The sequence below is a fragment of the Seriola aureovittata genome, chromosome 14 (genome assembly GCF_021018895.1).
Source record: "Seriola aureovittata isolate HTS-2021-v1 ecotype China chromosome 14, ASM2101889v1, whole genome shotgun sequence".
Classification (NCBI taxonomy): Eukaryota; Metazoa; Chordata; class Actinopteri; order Carangiformes; family Carangidae; genus Seriola; species Seriola aureovittata.
In genome coordinates, this window is record NC_079377.1 from 11,257,476 (window position 1) to 11,278,306 (window position 20,831).

The window sequence follows — 20,831 nt, forward strand, 5'->3', positions numbered from 1 at the left end:
GAAAGATGGTTGTTTGATTCTTCACAGAGCGCTGAGGCGGCTGTGGCCAACTCAAATTCATGTCTGTGGCAATGGATTTAAATGAGGTTTTCACACTGAAAGAGATTATCAATAGAAACAACTCGAACCACTGTTGAAGCAAAGTTCACTCCTTCATCGTCTATTCATGTGCTCAGCTTGTGCATAAATGGCCATATTTGACCAAATTTGCAGAAATCCGACTAAATATAGTCTGTAGCTTGTGTTGTAGGTTGTTTGTCTCATTACATTTATCTCAAGTGACCAAAACGTGTCACAGTTGCAATCCATAGTAATCCTTCTGTCTGAGATATGAAATTACACGCAAGGATCTAAACTACAGTGGGTGAGTAATATAAGCCCTGAAATGAAACTGTTTCCCTATTTTAGATATTAAACACTCATATTCATGTATGACTTAGACATACACATGCACTCAGGCTTGACTACACACACACACACACACATGCACATCTGAAATTCAGCACACTAATCTGTTTCATGTTCAGTTCACAGGCTCTGTCAGTTTATTAGAAAAAAAAAAGCAACATATTAGTCATGGGACAATGAGAATGGCCACTTACTTGGTTGAAATGTCCTGTTAGGAAGTTTATCAGTGAGCGCCCCTGATTGCTGGGGAATTATGAACGATATAGTGTTTTAACATTCAAACTTATCAGCGAGAAGGTCAAGATGCTATAGGGTTGTGCTGTACCTAATGGCTCTGTCAGTGCAGAGATGAAAAGATGTTGCCAGATATAAATAGAGCGGCTGGGTTAGTTTCAGAAGGCTTCCTTGGAGAGGAATAGGAAATTAGGTGCTGGCTGCATACATTACACCAATAGCTTTTGCGTGGGCTTTTTCACTTCTCACTACTCTCCATTATTATTCACCATAAATCCATCCTACATAGCCACTACTCAACAAACACAGAGCTGTTATACAACCGATGGCTTGATCCCAGCACAACAATTTTACAGACTTGTTATTTAGCATTCAGTGTAGGTTATTTGTCAAGGAAATTGTGTAGGCTTTACATTATTCCCAGGCCTAATTAAATTAGAATTTGTCTGCCTGAGTCTGCCAGATTCACTGCCATAAGCAAATCTCAACCCACACAGTCAAGATGGACACCACACAGTAAACATTATAAAGGTTAACTTGTTATAAAATCAACATCAAATAGCCATTTTTTTTCTCCGTGGCTTTTAGCTGCACTTATTTCCTATTTTGCCAAGAGTGCGTTAGAAATGCAGGGTACTAAATTGAACTGAATTAGGGAGAGGGAGATTGATTCATTTATATGACATGAAACTGACACGTCTCAGCCAAAGACCTTGGTTGTGTAATTGGCACAAAATATAGAGTCCTGCAGCAATATATATTCAAAACAAGATCATGTGCCCAACAAAACTGCATTAAAATCCAAAAGCTCTCATTTTCTTTTATAAATACTGAATCTTATGTAATGAAATGAAAACATGACAGCCCCTGTCCACTATTACTGCTCAGCCCAAACGCCACGAGGTACATAATCCAACTGCAGCAAACTCGAGCCCACACGGTCCACACTCAAAAACAGACAGTGTGTGCTCTTATGCGTGCGCACAGTTGGAAATCGTGGCAGCTGCTCCATGGTAAAACATGCCGGAGGGTGGACATGAAGGTGTCTCCTGTTAACGAGGCTCTATTATGGAATACATCAGTTGTCTAGACTTGGGGTGTGTTTTCCAGACCAATAGCATGAAGCTGATGATCCTTTCTGTTTAGCCAATTTTGACAGTGGCAGTGGATCATTAGAAAAGCTTGGATGAATGTTGAGGTAGAGGATGAGTCAGCAGTACAGTCAACAAGTCACTGCTGTTTATATATACTTACATACTGATATTGTATTTGTACTAGAGCTAGACCAGTAAATCAGCTGCACTGCCTGTTAGTGTTTTCAAAATCCCTGTCGCCGCAGGAAACAACAGCAGCCTCTGATCTAGCAACCTACACACTGAAAATGGGAACTTTTGATCAGGATTTGGATCGCACAGTCACATAGTCGACATGCGTCTCTGCTGTTTTTGTGGCCTTTACTGTGCAGGGAATTATCCATTTTAACGACTGCCCCTGCTCTAGCATGCAGGGGCACCGTGGCTGCATCCTAAGCTCAGCACCGCCTAAGACGATTGTTATTGGTTTGAAGGAATGCAAATAAATCAATTTTTTTTTTTCCTCATTTGCAGAATGGTAATTGATGCAGCCAGACCATTCTCCAGCTTCGGAGGCCGTCTGACTATGCAAAACTAGATGACAAGTAGCAAGAAATTGCAGAAGAGAAATCCCACAGAGGTGTTTGAGATAAATCAGTGGTGCTGTACATAGTTTGTCCACTAGAGAGCACTGACAAATTCATTTTTGAACTGTAAAATGTTCTGCTCAGTACATGTCTTTGTCATAATTATTGGTAAAAAATGAATTTCTGGGGAAAATATTAGGGTGTTCATGTAAAAAGAAAATAAGCATAGGTTAATGTATCATTGTTAAATTTTTATAATTCTCAAATATCTGTATTGGTAACGGCCTCAAAAATCTAGTAGCACTTGTCTCGTTTGTAGGCTGCAACAAAACAAACTTGTTCTTAGTTGAAGTCTGGAAACTAGTTGACCTTTGCTAAAACAAAAAAAGCTTTGTCAATGAACATGTTAGATATTCTTGCAATAAGCATAGAGTAGCCATAACAATTAGTCACACAAATAGGAAAATACTACCTGATCACATGCAACTATTAAATGTTGTTTCTAAAAAAATGTGCTTAGATTCTGGCAGCGTGCTACTTCTCAGCTAGTTGCTGATTGAAGAGACACTGGCATCTAATGTCATGATACCCAGGAGACGATGGTAATACTCTAATAATGGATTGTCACTGTCATATTTTTCATGGCCAGTCTTATGACAATATCTGATAGCAGTTGACAGAGTACTTTTATAAAAGATAAGCACTTTACCAGTGGCTTTAATGATCAGTTATCTGGAAACTTGCTGTAAAGACTGTGTTGTAAAGCAAAGAGTGCGGTCATAGGTTTCCCAAGACACTTCTCTAGATTATATCAGTCTCACAAAAAGGGTGATGTGGCAACTTTAGTGTTCATCAATTCAACAAAAACTAAAAGGCTGCCATTATGAGGTGCCTACTGGGAGCAGCATTAAAGGGGTTTGTAAAACAGCCACAATGGAAATGAATTTTGTCTACAAAGGTATACTGTGAGAACCTGCAGGCCAGAATAAAACCAGAGCCAGCTGAAAGGATCTTCTGAGAAAAAAAATAATAATAAGGGAAGCAGGTATCCTCTCCTGATTGTAGAGGGCTCCTGCAGGAAGTTTTTGTTCTTCCTAGCAGTGTTTCTCCGCTGCGCCTCTGACCAGGAGGCCTAAGTCATCTTGCCTGACCAGCACAGATGTTCCACTTTCCTCTTAATGAGGAGCCTCAGCAGGGAGTGCCAAGGCTGATAGAAGAGCAACCTGAAAATGGGAGAGTTAGGGTAGAGGTTGGGGGCGAGGGTTACTGGCCGACAACCACAACAAATGAAACAAACATGCATAGCATCGCTCAACACACATTACAGCACACGGCGGAATTATGGCTGATTCCGAGTTCTGTAAACAATCTATAGGCTCGGCTGTCCTTTCTCAGTTTGCTGAAGAGTTTGCTCAGAGTTTCTTCATATCAACTGCAAAAATCCTTGTCAACAGAAATGTGTTTACAGCACACAAAAATGTAAAATCCATCACACATTTACACTGTTTCAACTACAACTAGTGCTAGATATGGAAACACAAAAGTCAGTCAAACAAGGAGTATTATAATGCAATATGCAAAACTGCAAATTTATTCATTTATTTATCCACTGAATTTTGGAAAGGATGCCAGAAAAAAATCCCACATTAAGCTTCGTACCACTATTGAGCTTTATCTCACAGATTCAGATTTCCCTCACAGGTCCAAGTGCGCAGTAGTTGAAGTAATGAACCAGACCATCAGCCGGCTTGTAAAGTGTGTCCCTACATTCACCTGAGATATGCACAAAAGACACCTGAACACATTGCGACCGTTAAATTAAATTGTAATGACTGTAATTTTAGCTTTTCCGCATTAAGAATTTCTAATTAAGAATAATAATTTATGGATTAGTGACTATGTTCCTTTGTAGAAAATCAATAGCAAAGTATGAATGTCACTTTTCCTAAATCCTTTTTATTCAAATGGTCTTTGAAATGGCATCTGGTTTGATAATGGCTGTATTTTTTTTGTATTTCGACATTAGAAGAACACCGTGTCACTGTAGCACTTAATGTCTTAGATTGATTAAAGATTTCATAATATGTCATGTGATTTTTCATCTGCATTAGAGTGTGCCTATGCCCATTACCACCTTTTCATTGGATTGGTACAAGTTGGCATATTTCAGTGCTAAAAGTGAGCTATTTGACAGGGGGACAATTGGTATGCCTCTAGTCTACTGCAAGCAGAGAAATATGATTCTTGCAGTATAGTGAATTAATTCAGAAACATTGTGTGGTCCCTTTACATGCAAAAACCATTTGGTCTCCACGGTTCAGAATATCCCCAGAGGTGTTCCTGGCCAGATGGAGAACAAACCCCTTTATTTGCATGGCATGCTACACTAGCCTTCACCTTCCACAAGATTGAGATTGTGTCCTACCAAACAGTTGGTTAATGAGCTACTGTGAAGCTGTGCCAACAGGAGAACTGACACATACCTAATATGATATTGAAAAAGATGTGTTGAGAGTACGTGTTGCCGGAGACGTGTTGGAAAAGCCTGTCCTCGCTCCATTCATTTCAAGTGATTATTCTCTTTTGTAGAGGAGGTAGGAAGTAGTAGATGTGTCTCCATGCCAGATGCCCTGGCAGATGTATGTTAATGTCACTGACCTTTTTCCTTCTCTAAGTATAGTGATACAGAACCTAATGTACTGTAACTTTTGGGCCTATACTGCTAAATACATACTCTAGATTAACAAGATTTATCTTCACGCATTCTAATAATATAAATCTATTTCAAGCAAAGCAGATTCACTGTCGTGTTTGGTATTAGCATATTATAATTATCATTTTAAGTAATAATAATAACTTTATTTAAGGGGGAAAGTGCCCCACTTTAAAATCTCTTTTAAAAAAAAGTGTCCTGGCTGAGGTATTGTTGTGGCATTTAGAACACAGAGGTTACATTTAACAGACTTATAATAATGTTCAAATATTTTTGATTTATGACTTATACCAATATACTGTGACAGGAAGCCTCTTTAATAACCATTTCTCCCCATAGTACAATTACTGAGATCACTGAAATCTCTCTCACAGAATAATGGTCCATGAAAGAGAGGCGGTCAATGACCACACACTAAAAACTTCTATGACATAAATAATAATTATAGGTTATCAGGCCTTAGAAAATATAAATGGTCACCATTTAAAGAAAAAAATTAAATTGCGGCAACATTTAAATTTTGTCTCCTGTGTCGACAAAAGTGAGTGAGCGCTGTTAACATTTAATGTTAATCTCTTTTCATTACAAAGCAAGAAGGTTCTGTTAACGTCTGCTCTAGAGGAATCTCCAACTGATCGTTTTCCTAAGCTGTTGAGAAACATTGTTGGCTTATTCATCTATACTTTGCATTCTCCACGAATCCTTCTTTTATTCTAATATAAAGAGTAACATGGAAGCTGTTATGTCTCCCAGCTGAGTCAGACGGTCTTCTCTCTGATGAAAATAACATCCCAAACTATGATGAAGGTACAGTAGGTCTTCACCCTTCTGTGAGACATTTGAGGTCCAGAGATCATATTGAGGAATAATGTTACTGGTCGTGTTGTGACAGCAAGCAGTACAGTAAAGCTGAAAAGTAGAATAGGGGTTCTTAAATTGTGATGATATAGAATAATATGTTAGTCTAACTTGGAGTAAAAATGATGTCGGACTCAAGCTGGTGCATGCTGTAAATCACAGCTCCATTTGGTGAACTAGTACCTAGTCTAATGTTCTGAAAGCGATGGCACACAGACAGGCAAGAAAATATTAAAATGTAGCAGGTGTTCAGTCTCAGTGTGAGAGCGTGCCCCTTCAGTGAGTAAAGATCTCAACACTCTAGTGATATTCCACTGCTTGGGGCAAAAGGTGTTTTTTTTTTTTTTTTTCTCTTCTTCCATTTTAGCTGTGAGACCTCTGTTTCCAGCCCAAACTGCTGCATCAAAAAAGACAGAAAAAGGCATCAACAGGCACATAGTGGTATCAGAGGTTTTCCCTTCATAAAAATTCTCATTCATTAGTGGCTTCTAACATGTTGGTGTTTAACCCCTGAATGCTTCACAGCAGGTAAAAATACCCAAATGGTTTCTATGTAAATATTAGTGATAAGCCACAGTGCTGAAAGAATATACACATTTTATGATTATTATCCAAGGGCATAAGTTTAGTTTTAGCTTAAGGGGATGCGATGAAGTCAATATTTATGTATATATATATATATATATATATATATATATATATATATATATATATTTATTTTCTTTTTTAATTTATTTTTCCATCCCAGTTTGGTGCCAAAGCTGCCAGGCTATGTAGCATGCCCAGCAGGGTCCACCAACCAAATGGCTACAGGCAGCCTGTGTGTAACCTGAGAGGCAGAGCGCTCTCTTCATCTCATGACGTCACTTGCTCTTAAGTGCAGGGTGACAGTCAAAGGCGACCTAGATGAGTGCATCTGCATCTGTATCAAGTCGGAGTACTCTTTCATTTAGATTATGACAGCTGGGACACTGTTAACAGAGGATGTAGTGATTTACTCAGATTGTAGCTGTAAAAAAAAAAACTTGAATTTTTAAAAGTGGCAGAAGCATTTGCCAGTGGAAATATTTATCATTTGTACTGATGTTATACAAAGTTGCAATCTATTTTTTTTTTTGTGTTGAAATGTTAAATTACAGTAACTAGCAAAGGGAGCATTATCTGCATTATGCATTAAGTTTCTGTCCTCTATAGACAGACAGAACACACAGCACTGCACTGTGCTAGCAAACAAATGCCTATAGTTACTTACATATATATAACAGAAACAAAGCAACACAGGCATCGTCTTTTCTTGTCAACTGTCAGAGGAAAGCCCCTGTTTTCACACATTTTAGCCGTGGTTTATTCTGCCGGCTGCTGTGTCATATGGAAGTCAAGGTGATTACTTTCAGAATCAAACATAATGGACCTGCGAAAAAACAGCATGCAGAGAGCGGCACAGAGGTGCCGACTGAGTGTTGATTCTCAGTGGGATCATCAGCACTCGCAGCCCTTTCACATATTACTTAATGGAGCTTTAAAGTTCACAGCATAGTCAGATTTGTCTTTCGTCGTAGATTGAGGGAGGCACAGTGACGTGGTCGTAAAGTGTGAATAATGTCATTTGTAAATGAGCTACCATAATAATTTAAGACAACTACTACTGTAGAAAAAGAAAAAACTACAGAGTTATACTGTGAGCATTGTCTAAGCCAGAGAGTAGCTATGGTTAAGTACTTGCACACCGCTGTGAGAAAGAGGTTAGTGGCTTCATTTATACATAATGTATAAAAATAGGCCTAGGTCTGTAACAGCTGTACGGTAAACACATTTGAAATAAACTCGTATTTAATCATTTTGTGCCTTCATTATCATTTCTGAAGAGGTGGTCCAGGTGTGTAGCAGTGGGGTAAATTGGATGCAGAGTACGGTGTTTACATGCAAAAAGATTTCTATTCTTAACCCACTTTGTCAAGTAACCCAGTTTTTGGTCAGTGCATGTGAAGGACTCATAAGCGTCTTGCATTCCTTTTGATTATGAGAAATACATCTATGACTAATGTGATATCCGGTGTGTTTGTTTTTCTGTCTATATTTATTTTCAATTTCCTGAATTTAGTTGTTTTTTGCAGAGATGTGTGATGAATCTTTTGGAACTGGCAGCTATATGACATTGTTACCATCTATATATACCAATAGAATCTTACACAAGACTTTTCGTAGCTGCATTTTCAAAAGACAGCATGTAAATTATGGAACAGGATTTCAGAAGCAAACCAAGATGTACAGAAACACTCCAATCAAATTCTCTGTGCAGTGATGGATCAGTGTGGCCACACATTTTTTTTTTTGTTTGTTTTGTTTTTCTTCTTTCTGTGCAGACACAAACTGCCACAGTGTCAGCACATTTTTCATTTCAACCAAAAAAAAACATGGCAAACACATAAAGCACTGTAATGTTAGTCATGAATTTCCCCCTGTATTTGAAGGAAGCTCCCGCTCAGTCAAAGACAGTATTATATAGTTCTTGCTGACAGGCCACTTGGTGACCACGTACAACCATAACCCATATGCTACTGACAGTGCTCATAGCATTGATTCATCGCCTGTGAACCGTCACAGGCAGTTCAACTGACAGAAAACTTGGCGTGATGATGCATTTAGGTTTCATCAGAAAAATCATCCACAGATTAAGCGATCATTGACATCTGACATTTGATGTAATGTACGACAGCACACAGATGGCACCACAGAAAAACAAAAAAACATAATCTATATTGCAAAAGTGGTGGGGAGTATCATTTTAAATTACCTCCATCTCTCTGATAAACTGTTAGCATCAGACTGACAGCAACTTTGATAAGACTACAGTCACAAATGTAACGGCCCAACCGATATTCACACTGTTAAAATGAAGACGTCACTCATATTCCAATTGAAATGTCCATCAAGGTTAGTTCACAATCCACTAGGGATTACCCACAATTTCTTCTCCTCGGAGACATGCACTGGCAGGAGCGGTGATCACATACTGAAGCTCCAGCCAGATGATGGAATGACTACGTGAGCACGCGCCTTGGGTATCCCTCTCTGTACTCTGTCAAAGAGAAGCCTCCAGTCACTGCTTAGTGGCAGAAGATGCATTACATTGCAGTGACATTCGAAATAGTCCCGAGGTGCTCCACCATTGCTTTGACTGACAGACCAGCTTGCGAAACCTGTGTTGTCCCATAATTCACCAGATGCTCTGTGCTCTCTGTGGTCTCATGGATTCCCTCTATTCTTATGTCCCAAGATGCACAGAGCTTTGTCAGTGTCACTGTCTTGCCTTTTTTTTTTTTTTTTTTTTCTTTTCATTATCATCACTCTAGTTGCATTGGAAATGTGTCTTTCTTCATTGTAAACATAATGATATGAAATATAGGTTATTAAGCTGGTTAACAATGCACAGTGAGAGTTTCTTGAGAGCTCCATCCAGTTGTTAAGCAATTTCTTATTCAACAAATCTCAACAATCAATAGCGCTGAGCTTCATGTGGCTGGAGAGCAAACCACAAACAACGGCTTCCAATTGGTGAACAGAGAAATTTATGGCCCATGTAATTTTCTGCCAACTGTCGTTTACAGTAGATTTTGAAAGCACCGCAATGACAAAAATTGTTGCCATTACAGAGCATCATATCTCCTGATGTGTGGCATCATTGCAAGCGGCGCAGGAGACCCTCAGACTTCTTATGGTGACCTTAAGAAATAGGTAAAATGACAAGTCCAGCACATGGTATGAATCATGTAGCTATCAGTCGTTAAAAATGTTGTATTGATACTGGTGCAGGTTTCCTTGTAATGTAATGTAATGTAATGTAATATAATATAATATAATATAACATTATAATATGATATAAAACGTCTCTTCAAATTTGAAAAAATGAAACTACACGCTCTTCTCTCAAAAATGAATTTAAACAACCTCAAATTGTTAATACAAGTTTTCAGCTGAGAATTACTACTTAGATGAGCCAGGACCCATTATAATTCAAATGCTGCATATATCACTCTAACTTGAAGCAGCGGGAGCGGCATAATGAGACGAGGAAACAATAACAGCACTAACAATCATTAAAAGCTTGTTTTATTAACCCTTTGTTATATGCTTGTACAGCCTTTAATTATGTGAGGCAGATGGTGCTCTGCAGGGACAGCACAGTAGACGTCTCTTGGAAATCTGAGCTTTTAAAAGAGTTCGATGGCAAAGTGTTCAGTAAACGGTATCTCTGTGTTATCGCTCGTAGCGCGACAGATGCAACGGCAGAAACAGTCGCAGAATGCTTAAAATCAGTAACATGGGGGGAAATGGTGGCCATAAAGAATCATTAAGTTTATTGTTTACAGTTTTCCACGAAAAAAATAAATAAAAGTAATCAGTGCTATAAATTTAGTGGTTTTCAATAAATTCAGTGGTATTTCAATGGCAACATATTTAGAAATGACAACATTCTGCAAGTATGTTTAAAGTTACTAATTTGATTGAAATCTTTTTGTCCATTATTTGCATCCATACGATGTGGCATTAGGGGTTCCTTAGATATTTTCTCATTCATGAAGTCAGGTTACTTCATCGAACTACGTCATGCAGTTTGATTTGTTCAGCTAAAAAAAACATCTTGCGGACCAGACACAGCACCAGAGGAATACCTCCGCCAGGCAGGACATTACAGTTTCTCAGACTGCCTTCAAAAGTACAACCAAACATCCATGCTGATCTGCTTAGCCGTCCTGCCCCTCAACCCCCTAATGAACAGGAGCAAAAGAGCTCTTGGGCTTAGCCTCTCCCTCTTAGCCTAACTTAACAAGATGTCCCCCTACTCGCTTGCTTTCTCTCTCTCTCCCTCTCTCTCTCTCTCTCACACACACACACACACACACACACACACACACACACACACACACACACACTTAGACACACATACACAGTCGCGCACACAGAGACACACCTCCCAAACCCCAAACCACTAACCCTCAGACCAATCTGTCTGTGGCACTAAAGTATTATTAGACTTACACACTCTCAAAGGGGAAACAGTGAGTGCTGAGAGCTGGAAGATGAGATATGCTACAGGGGCTACTAGTTCCATTAAAATGGCATTCACTGGGGCCTTTGTTATCATCGGCCCTGACGTTTTCAGGGTGTAGTGGGGCTTGCTGATCCATGACCATCTCATCTATCTTTCAGGATTTGAAGGAAGTTGGTGTGAAATTGACACCAATGAGTGTAGCTCAAATCCATGCCAAAACCAGGGTGACTGTGTGGACGGGGTCAACAGTTACAGGTAAAGAGTGTTATCCATAACCAGCTTTACATGTCTTAGGAGGCAAGAAAATGTCAAGCTTTGTAGAGATAGACTTTAAACAATTGTTAATCCGGAGTATAAGTAGCAGAAACCTTCATATACTGTCATTTTGATAGTAGATTGCCTGGAGCTAATAGATTTGTTCTGAGGTCACATTCTTTCTTCACATTATTTAATAGATGTAGCAATGTAAAAATGAAATGAGGTCAAATTGGTTACAAGAAAAAAAAAAAAAAAATCTACCTCAGCCACCTTTAGGTTTAGTGAAACAGTCAAAATCCACACCTAGGTCACGATAGTGTATATGCAATCACACCAAATATGATGTGTAATTAGTATCATCAAATTGCTTCTTATTGATTTTTTTCACTCTGTGCATGTGCCAGTAGGAAACGGATAGATCTTCTATTTTCTATTGGAGACAAAATATCAATATTACTGATTTTTCTGTTCCAGCTGTGATTGTAAGATGGGATTTGCTGGCCATCACTGTGAGGAAGACATCAATGAATGCACCTCTAGCCCTTGCCACAACGCTGGCATTTGTGAAGACCTTGTGAACGAGTAAGTATGAATATAACTTTTCTTCTTTTTTTTTTTGCTTATTCATTGTGTGCTTTTAAAAAAAAAAAAAAAAAAAGATCAAATATCAATAAAGGCCAGGCAGAATTAATTTCCTGCGTTTGTTTTGAAAGGCGAAAGAACATAAGCGCTCTCCAAAGAAAAAAAAAAAAAAAACGCGAGGTTGTGGCGTTCCTCTTCAAAGTGTTCCGGTTTATATAACAAGCCCCACTTCATCCTTGACACACATAAGCTGCAATTCTAAAGACAGAGAGTGAGTCCAGCAAGAACACATCATGTATCTAGATTGGGCTTTACTCCACTGGTGCTTCTCTCTGCTGTGCTTAATGGGAGCCCCGGGGCTTCCAGGCTTAGTCGGACAGATGGGTAGAAAAGTCCCAGGGCCAATTTGAGTCCTAAATGGTTTGTCTCCAGTTTGTCTCCCGTCATGATTTCGCTCCCATGTGACCTGGCCCTGCTCAGAGCGCTCCTCTGATTGCACAGTCCAGGGAGTTCACATCAGGTGTGTTTTAACCTCGCTGCCCACCACGAACACTACACACTCCGCCATTTCCATCTCCCTGACCCAACAAGCCGAGTGAGTCCATCTGTACCGTGGTGATGAATCAGACTCTGCTGTATACTCGCTGAGCCCAGGCTGTCTTCATATTTACCCATCCTTCTCCTGAAGATACTATGAGTTTGACTCTGCAGGGGTCACGTAGTCTCATCTCATCTATTTATATGCACTACAGGCTTTTACTTAAGACACCAAACTAACCCTAAGTAGGCACTGGTGTAACAGATTGCAACGAAGGAAGTGTTAATTGTCGTGGCAATGTTCTCTCAGACCTGTCCAGCCTTTGAGGTTTGCATAATTACGCAGCTACATGAGAGTAAAAATACACTTCCATATCACAGAGAATTGATATGGTGTAACTGGTTTACTGATGGAAAAAATTATGTTTAAATAATCAAAAGACACAGAGGTATCTTATGACATGTTTTCTAATTATCTCACCTAGAAACAGCAGAACCGTCTCCTCTGAGGTGTGTGTCAGGGGATATTAGACACACCGACAGCTGCAGAGAGGGATTTGAATTGAGTAAACTGCACAGATTAAACTCTTCCCTTTGAGTAATAAGTCATCAAACATAATTCAAATGAAGTTACTCAGTGGGAAAGTTAATTGCTGTCATATTGTTCATTTCTGTGTGAAGATTTTGAGAATGAAAAAAGGAGTCTTAATCTGCATCTTAGCTTGTCTTCGTGCGTTTCTAGTGCTTCCTGTTTTTCTCCCAAGTAATTATTTGTGCAGGAGTGTGTGCAGCTTTTACAGAGAAAACGATTCTGCTTAATTTAAAGTTACTGCAAGACTTAAACATATAAGTGTTACTGTCTGGATTTCCCTTTATTTGTTTTTATGATCGAGTGTTATTACATCTTCCTTAGATTCCGCTGCATTTGCCCTCCTGGTTATTTTGGAACGCTGTGTGACCTGGATGTGAATGAGTGTGAAGTTTCACCTTGCCTACACGAGGGCATCTGTATCAACACGCCCGGGGGCTTCAAGTGTGTCTGTCGCCCTGGATACTCAGGTAGCTCTTTTGCCCTTAGGTGACATGAAGATCAATATGAGAGTCTAAAAAGCTTATCATGACTGCAGCGGTCGCATGCTATTGAGGAAACTCTGACACAGATCTGGCTTAGTGTAAAAAAAAAAAAAAAAAAAAAAACTGCTTCACAATGCTTGCTTTTAATTAGCCCGTCTGCCTCTGCAAGATACAGCGCCTGCTTTTCAGTAAAGCCAACAAGAGATAAATTAATGTCACCAGTTTTATCTGATGAAAACTTCTCAGTGTCTGTTAGTTGCCTTTATTTCATTTCATCAGCCTCTTAAGACTCACAACGCTATTGTTGTTTTACTTCAATCCATTTGTCTTATTTTCCACCCAGACGGATATCGAGCTATTTTAGCGTGTGTGTGTGTGTGTGTGTGTGTGTGTGTGTGTGTGTGTGTGTGTCTGTGTGTCTGTGTCTGTGTGTGTGTGTGTGTGTGTGTGTGTGTGTGTGTGCGCGTGTGCGCGTGCGTGTAAAGCCAATTCCTGTCAGGTACTGGGAAGATTAATTTCATTTGTCTTCCACACTGTATCATCAATTTATCCTTCCCCAGTTGAGAGAGGGGGGGAAATCTCTGAGGTATTGCTACTCTGGAGAGCAGAACCTGACACGCATGGCCCAATTCCCACAGAAGCAGCTTTTATTATTAGGCCTACGCACGGCATAGTACAAGTCATTACTTTTTCTGTTGCTCTAAGCTCATCTGAGGAAACAGGGCTCCCCAGGAGAGCAAGCGGCCAGAGGATACAGTTTGGATCGGCTCAAACCGACTAGAACTCACACAAAATATTTGCTCCGGTAGCACGTGCAACTTTTCGCAGGAATACAAATGGGTTCATGCTGCTACTGTAGCTGTGTGTAACTTCTCTTTCATTCTAAATTGCAAATCTTGGGGTGATTCATCACTTCATGTTTTCGCAGCCTGATTGAAATTGATTGAAATGTTATTCTGCTTTGATGGTCTGATGTGTCATCTCTTCTCTCACTGAAATCCTGTAACTTGTTGTGTCACTTGATGGTATTAGAATATCAATTCGTCCTGCCATCAGGAAAGTAAAGCTGTTTTTTTTTTTGTTTGTTTGTTTTTTACCTGCATATCGAATGCCAAAATTCATTCTGACTTAAATGGTTGACGCTGCCTACTATTAAATCAGTTGTGTGCTATATCTACACACTTTTCATGGATGTGATTTAGCTATGATGACACATCCCCACCTGCATCACTATCCATATTGAATTTTCGTACTAGTTTTGTATTGAAAGTCTGTTGGTGAATCTGCGTTCTGCTCTTTCAGTAAATCTTCTGCTTTCATATAGCAGCTTCTTCGTGTAGCAGTTTTTGCTAAGAAATTGTCTAAAGGCTCCGACTATTACCCTCTCTATTCAAAAATAATGGAATTTTTTTTTTTTTTTATACATGTAACATGTTTTAGCTTTGAGAAATAATTGAAGCGAGGAGGCAGAAAATTGTTTTATTCACATTTGTGACACTTCCAACAGCTTTTATCAATACTTTTTACCTTTGTAAAAGTCTGTGTGACCCACTTTTTTAAAGTGTTAGACTAAAGAAGTGCTTTTTTTTTTTTTTTTTTTTTTTAATCTGGCAGTTTTCCTCACTTCTTGGCAAGTCAGGTGTCGGTATTCATCATTTGTTCAATAACAGTCTTTAGTTATGGCTCTCACCTAATCTTGTGTAATTATGCTTTATTTTTACATGCGGCGTCATTTTGTTCTCCATGTGTCATACTGAGAAACACTTACATTGTGAGACAGTTTTGGCAGCTGCTAAGATCTCAGCTGTCTTATCATTATTTAGGTCGTTTGGTTTAAAAGGCTCTGTAATCCCGATAATGTATTATTTAACTGTACATAGCCGCTGTGTTCTATACTGAGGTCAGAAGTCATTACAGTGACATGATGAATGGCTAATCGTGTTTATATAAATCACGGTTTAAGCACACTATTCGTCACCTTCTGTTTTCTCTTCTTCACCCATCATTAAGGAGCACGTTCCCTTGAGTGATAGTACAGTGCAATCAGCACATTGTTGCAAGCTGCCTCAGTCAGCACATTGTTGGATGATGATGTTCTGGCCCCCACACTGTTGTTTTGATGTTAAGGCTTCAGTAAATTCAGTCTTTTGCTGGGTGAACTGTCGCCGTTATTTCTATCCGTGCCTTCAGCCTCTTTTGCTTCAGAAATGTATTTTATATTTAAAGCGAATGGAATATCATGTACTGCCTGTGCTAGCATTTATTAATGCATTATAATTATACATTTATTAATCGTATCAATTAAAAACCAGCTCTTATTACTGTGGGACAGGGTCAGTACATGACTTATACATGTGTATTTTGGGCTTAATGCTTAAAATGTGTCAAGTGTTTTCTCAGAAACAGAAGTATCAGTTTGAGGATATAAGTCAACCTACAAGTGCCCAATTAAGCTTCAAGACACTTTGTAGTCTAGTTGTATTAACTAGTATGTGTTCATCTTAATAAGTAGTAGGATTTTTTAAGGTATTCCAGCCCCTGGTTCACCAGTCTGTGCCATTAAATGTTCGATATATAATTAATTCAGGATCTACTGCAAAATACCAGCCCAGAACCTTAAAGTAAATACACAACTTCTGACCTAAATAAAAAATATCAAGATACACGAGTGTGAGCATCAGCCTATGGATCATGTGAAATACTTAGATTGTGAAAATGTGTGTCAGATAATTTTATTTTCTACAACCCATTTTGCTTCATTTCCCTCATCACACTTCAGTTGTGCATTATCCGCAGTTCTTCCTCTCTCTTGCAACTCTATTGTTATTTTTGGTTTCAAGCACTGCTTTGTCACCTCTGCTGTCATGAACTGAACTTTCCAGCTGTCGTAGAGCATTCCCTTTGACTAAATGAAACAAGTTATCAGTTTGGGACAAGAAAGGAACCGTTTTACAGTCTGTAACCAGAGAAAGGTGATAGAATTTGTGTACGCTAAAGACAGCTTATTTACTCTCTTTCATGATAAAACACAGGAGGCAATAAATACATTTGTGCTCCTGCTGTCACTGTGTCTCTTTACATCTGTCTGAGCCCGCAGATAAAAGGCCGACCAAATGATTAACAATGGGCTAGTCATCATTTTTCATCTCTGCATTCCTGGATGTCTCAGATAGATTTTAAAAGTATTAAAGATTTTTTATTTATTTATTTATTTATTTTTATTTACAACTTTAGCGAAAAACAAAACAAAAACAATTCTTGGAGGTAGAATTAGCCACCACCCATTCATTTATTTTTAATTCCTTGGCAAACAGTCACTTCTGTGGATCTCTCTAAAGCGCTGCCTGCTATAATTTAGACTACTATAAACATCATCAGTGTGTGTTCCCCACTTCTGGTATGATTTGTTGGCAGTAGGAAGTCTAATTTTGACAGTTTCTGTTATCTGGTGTTTCCCGCACAGCTTGAACTCTCAGCTTCCCTTCATTTCTTCTGTGATCTCATTGCTATTTTTGTGAGGTGTACATAAATAATGAAAATCATCAATTCCCTGAATAAAGCTGACTTATTTAGTGAAGCTTCAGGATTATTTATGTGTGTCTGATGGACAGTGAAGGTATAAGTTGTTTTGTGGATAATTCACGAGTTCCCCTTCGAGTCAGCACATTTGGTGCATTCCATTTTTTTTTTGGAGGATTGTGCCTTTAAAGACATGGTAGTGTGTAGTCACAGCTGTAAGGATATACAGCTCTTACACTATATGACACACTTTTCCATTAGTTCAGTGCTGCACCTCACTGACTCCTCTCAGGGACGTTACAGGGACAGCAATAGCTGCAGCCTGCTCAGCTCTTTTAGTCGACTTGGTTTATATGTTATTATTACTTTTCACTTTTTTTCAAATCCTTTCTTCAGTTTCTTATTTATGATCTAGATAGAACTATCATAATTTTATAAAATACATTTCAAGTGTTTCTAATGGGGCAATTTACCAAAATTACAAATGAAAAAAATAGTTTTCACACTCAGTTTTAGTTCTTCATAGATAACTTTGGTTTTATTGAGAATTTGAGATATCTATTTTTTTTGCAGTGTTCACAGCAGTCAAAAATGACTTAAAAAAAAACCCTAAACAACTTCTATTTCAAGAGACAATGTCTCAGTTTTCCAAAGTAAAAAAAGAATCGTATGAATTTTCTTTGTGATGAAGAAATACTGCAGTCCATGTGAAAACGGGTAATTCTTTGAATTATCTGAAGAGGTAACACTGGGGACACTGTTGGGAATGAAGTGTGGCCGATGAAATTTTTCAATACTGTGAGCACCACACATGAAGTTCTTTCATCTCCACTGTTATCTGAATGGAGACAGAAATTCCAGAATCTGGATAAACTGTTCCTTTAAAGACACTATAAGCCTTTATATATATATATATATATAAAAGAGAAGCACTCTACTAATAGTGGAGCATATGACTTAAATGAACGATCAGTTATCACTTTTGTTTGGGATTTTTTTTTCTACTGATTAGAAAATTTGATAATCGACTCATTGTTACAGCTTTAGTGTAGATATTTGTGAGTCAACCTTTCAATACCCTTTTACTCACAAAGTTTCACAAGGTAAAATAACCATCTGGCAAAAAGACTTTGGGTATTTGTGGTATTAATGGCTCATCTGTGATTTTCTTTTCATTTTCTGTCTTTCAAGATCTGATTTTCCGTATATACTTCATATGACACACAGCTTCTGTTCCTTGGCATTACTTCTGCCTGGTTTAAAACTCGGTTAAAACTTTCCTCAGGAGATGATATGTTGCTATTTATGTGGAAGCTGGATAGTGAAAATCAAAATGAATGCCAGTAAGAAACTAAAGGCTGTTTCTCCGCGAGTGTCAAACACAATCATGACACACAAGTTAAAGCCCCTTTGAATTGTGTGTCTCCTTTCCATTAAAAGTAATAAAAGTAAGTTGTCAGTAACAGAAGAATAATATGTGAGAAAGGTAACTTGAGGTAAAAATAAGAAATGAACTAAACAACCCTGAAATCCTTTAATGCAATGTTAGTTTACTGCGCACAGCACGCTCATGTTTACCATCCCTGCCAGTCTATGATCTGTATATCAAAGGTTACTAAAGAGACCAGAGAGGAAAAACATGTCATGCTGCCGAGGCAGCTTTATCTGGACAGTTTGCTCGCTGCTGCAGTGACTTTATTTTGCCTTTAAATGACTGCAGAGGTGGTGCTTTTGAATGATATAGTGTATTAACTACAAACTTTGTAATACAAAGTGTAATATATAAGTTTGTGTTGAGTAAGTTTGAGGCAATGTGAAATTAGACTGAGATAATTAATAGTGATTCATTTTCATACTGTGCAGTTTTTCAATATTTATAGTTATTGGGCTGTTCTATCATAGTCAAGTTTGTAACATATATTTTTAAATAAAAATCTGTCCTTCTAAATTCTTCTAAAAGAAAACAGCAATTACTTTACCTTTGTAGCCACAGATATGCATATATATATATATATGATACGCAGTTGATTAACTGTGCTACATCCAAAAACTATTCAAAACATAAAAGTGCTGGTGCATTTTGTCAGCATATTCCCTCATTGCATTAAACATTGCGAGTGTAGTGTATTTGTCTCAGTTTGTGAAACCAACAAAACATTGGGACTATGTCCTGGAGCATACAGTGATGTCTCCAGAGATCCAGAATGCAGTTGCAGAGTTGTTTCAGAACTATCAAAAACCCAGGCATTGTTTGTTTATTTTACAAAGACTTGCACAGTTGTTTTGTGCTTAAAAAAATAAAATCGAACCCAGACTAACAGACGACTTCTCCAACTCTGAGGTCGTGTTCTTGACTGCGCCCCGCTGCTGTTTACATCCCATTTTAATGTTTTTAATCTGTGTTTCTGTAAACAGTTTGACTGCTGAAATCCTCTCTCCTATTAAGTTGTTTAATATTTGATGTATTACTGAAACATGTTTATTTCCTAGGTGCACGGTGTGAAGTTAACATCGATGAGTGCGTTTCAAACCCATGTCAAAATAGTGGGAGATGTATCGATGCGCCTAATCGATACCACTGCTCATGCCCTGATGGCTTCATTGGGCTCCACTGTGAGACCAACACTGATGAATGCATGTCAGCGCCTTGTCTTCATGGGAGGTACTGATTTTTTTTTCCCCCATCATTTCAAACAGAAACACTCCAAATTGTGCAGAAGTGGCATGGAATTATTTTTAATTAGACTCCTTGCCAGCACAGTGAGTGGAGACATACAGTATATCGCATGTGCTAATGTGATGCACTTACAGGTTGTCTCAGTCATCTCTAAATTACAGTCATTAATTCCGTTGAAGACGAAGCACTCATTCATTCAAAAGAGTGTATCTCTCTCAAAGGATTCTGCATAAACTATACAGCAAAAGACCTGCATATATGAATGCTTTGGAGTTCATTTCAAACTGTTGTATAATTTTGATGAATGAATACTGACGCCATCTGTTGTGGCCTTCTCAGCTGTAAGGATGGAATACGTTCCTACTCCTGCCTGTGTGAATCCGGATGGACTGGCAGCAGATGTGAAACAAACATCGACGTGAGTTGAGCTTAATTAATAAACCCGCTGGGTGTTCTAGAGGAGTGTCAGGAGAATTTTGTAATCTTTGTGCGGTATCACTAACTCTATTGATTTTTTTTCTACAAGATAAGTCATTTGAACTACCAGGATCATGTAAGCATTGTACAAACACCTGATTAAAAGAAATTGCTTAGTGTAATTGATTTAAACCACAGCTTGTGCTGGACTCTAGAGATAAAACACTGAGTTGCTTACAAAGTCTTTGTGAGCATTTAGTTGAATGGATAATCTGCTTTTTGACTACTAGCAATTCATTCTCATCCAAAGTTGTATTTTTCTTCTTTTCTTTAACCACACATATGTATTGCAGATGGTTGTATCTGTCAAATATTTAGCATTAGTCGTACATGGCCTCACTCTTGTAAATGATTGATGTCTTTTCATTTACAGGACTGTGCTTCCAGCCCCTGTCTGAATGGAGGCTCGTGTGTGGACCTCACTGATAAATATGCATGCTTCTGTCAGGACGGTTACACGGGGAAAACCTGTGAGACTGATGTAGACGTCTGCAAACAGGCCGCTGTTAATGTCTCGCTGTGTTTCAATGGAGCCACCTGCCTCGACGGTGAAGGATCAAACTTTACATGCATGTGAGTCGGTCCACCGTCAGACATCTTTTATTGTTTTGATGTAATGATACTGAGAGATTGTCCCTGGATGGAGTCAATGTAATACGAGTTGATTGGAACAACATCCCTTGCTGAGTAAACAAATAATAGTTTAAATCTGTGTGTTTAAATGCCCTTTACATTGCCAGGCATAAGACAAGGATACATAGGACATTAAGAAGAAGATGAA

The 20,831-nt window shown here is 38.5% G+C and overlaps 1 protein-coding gene across 1 annotated transcript in view; it reads left to right on the forward strand.

The window, feature by feature from the left end:
* Positions 1–20,831, forward strand: part of eys (eyes shut homolog) — a 154,322-nt gene that overhangs the window by 61,368 nt on the left and 72,123 nt on the right. Inside the window, exons 26-31 of the mRNA XM_056394875.1 lie at positions 11,085–11,181; positions 11,659–11,766; positions 13,217–13,362; positions 19,387–19,558; positions 19,913–19,991; positions 20,424–20,623. Coding sequence (XP_056250850.1) covers positions 11,085–11,181; positions 11,659–11,766; positions 13,217–13,362; positions 19,387–19,558; positions 19,913–19,991; positions 20,424–20,623 — 802 coding nt within the window. The remainder of the gene's footprint in view (positions 1–11,084; positions 11,182–11,658; positions 11,767–13,216; positions 13,363–19,386; positions 19,559–19,912; positions 19,992–20,423; positions 20,624–20,831) is intronic.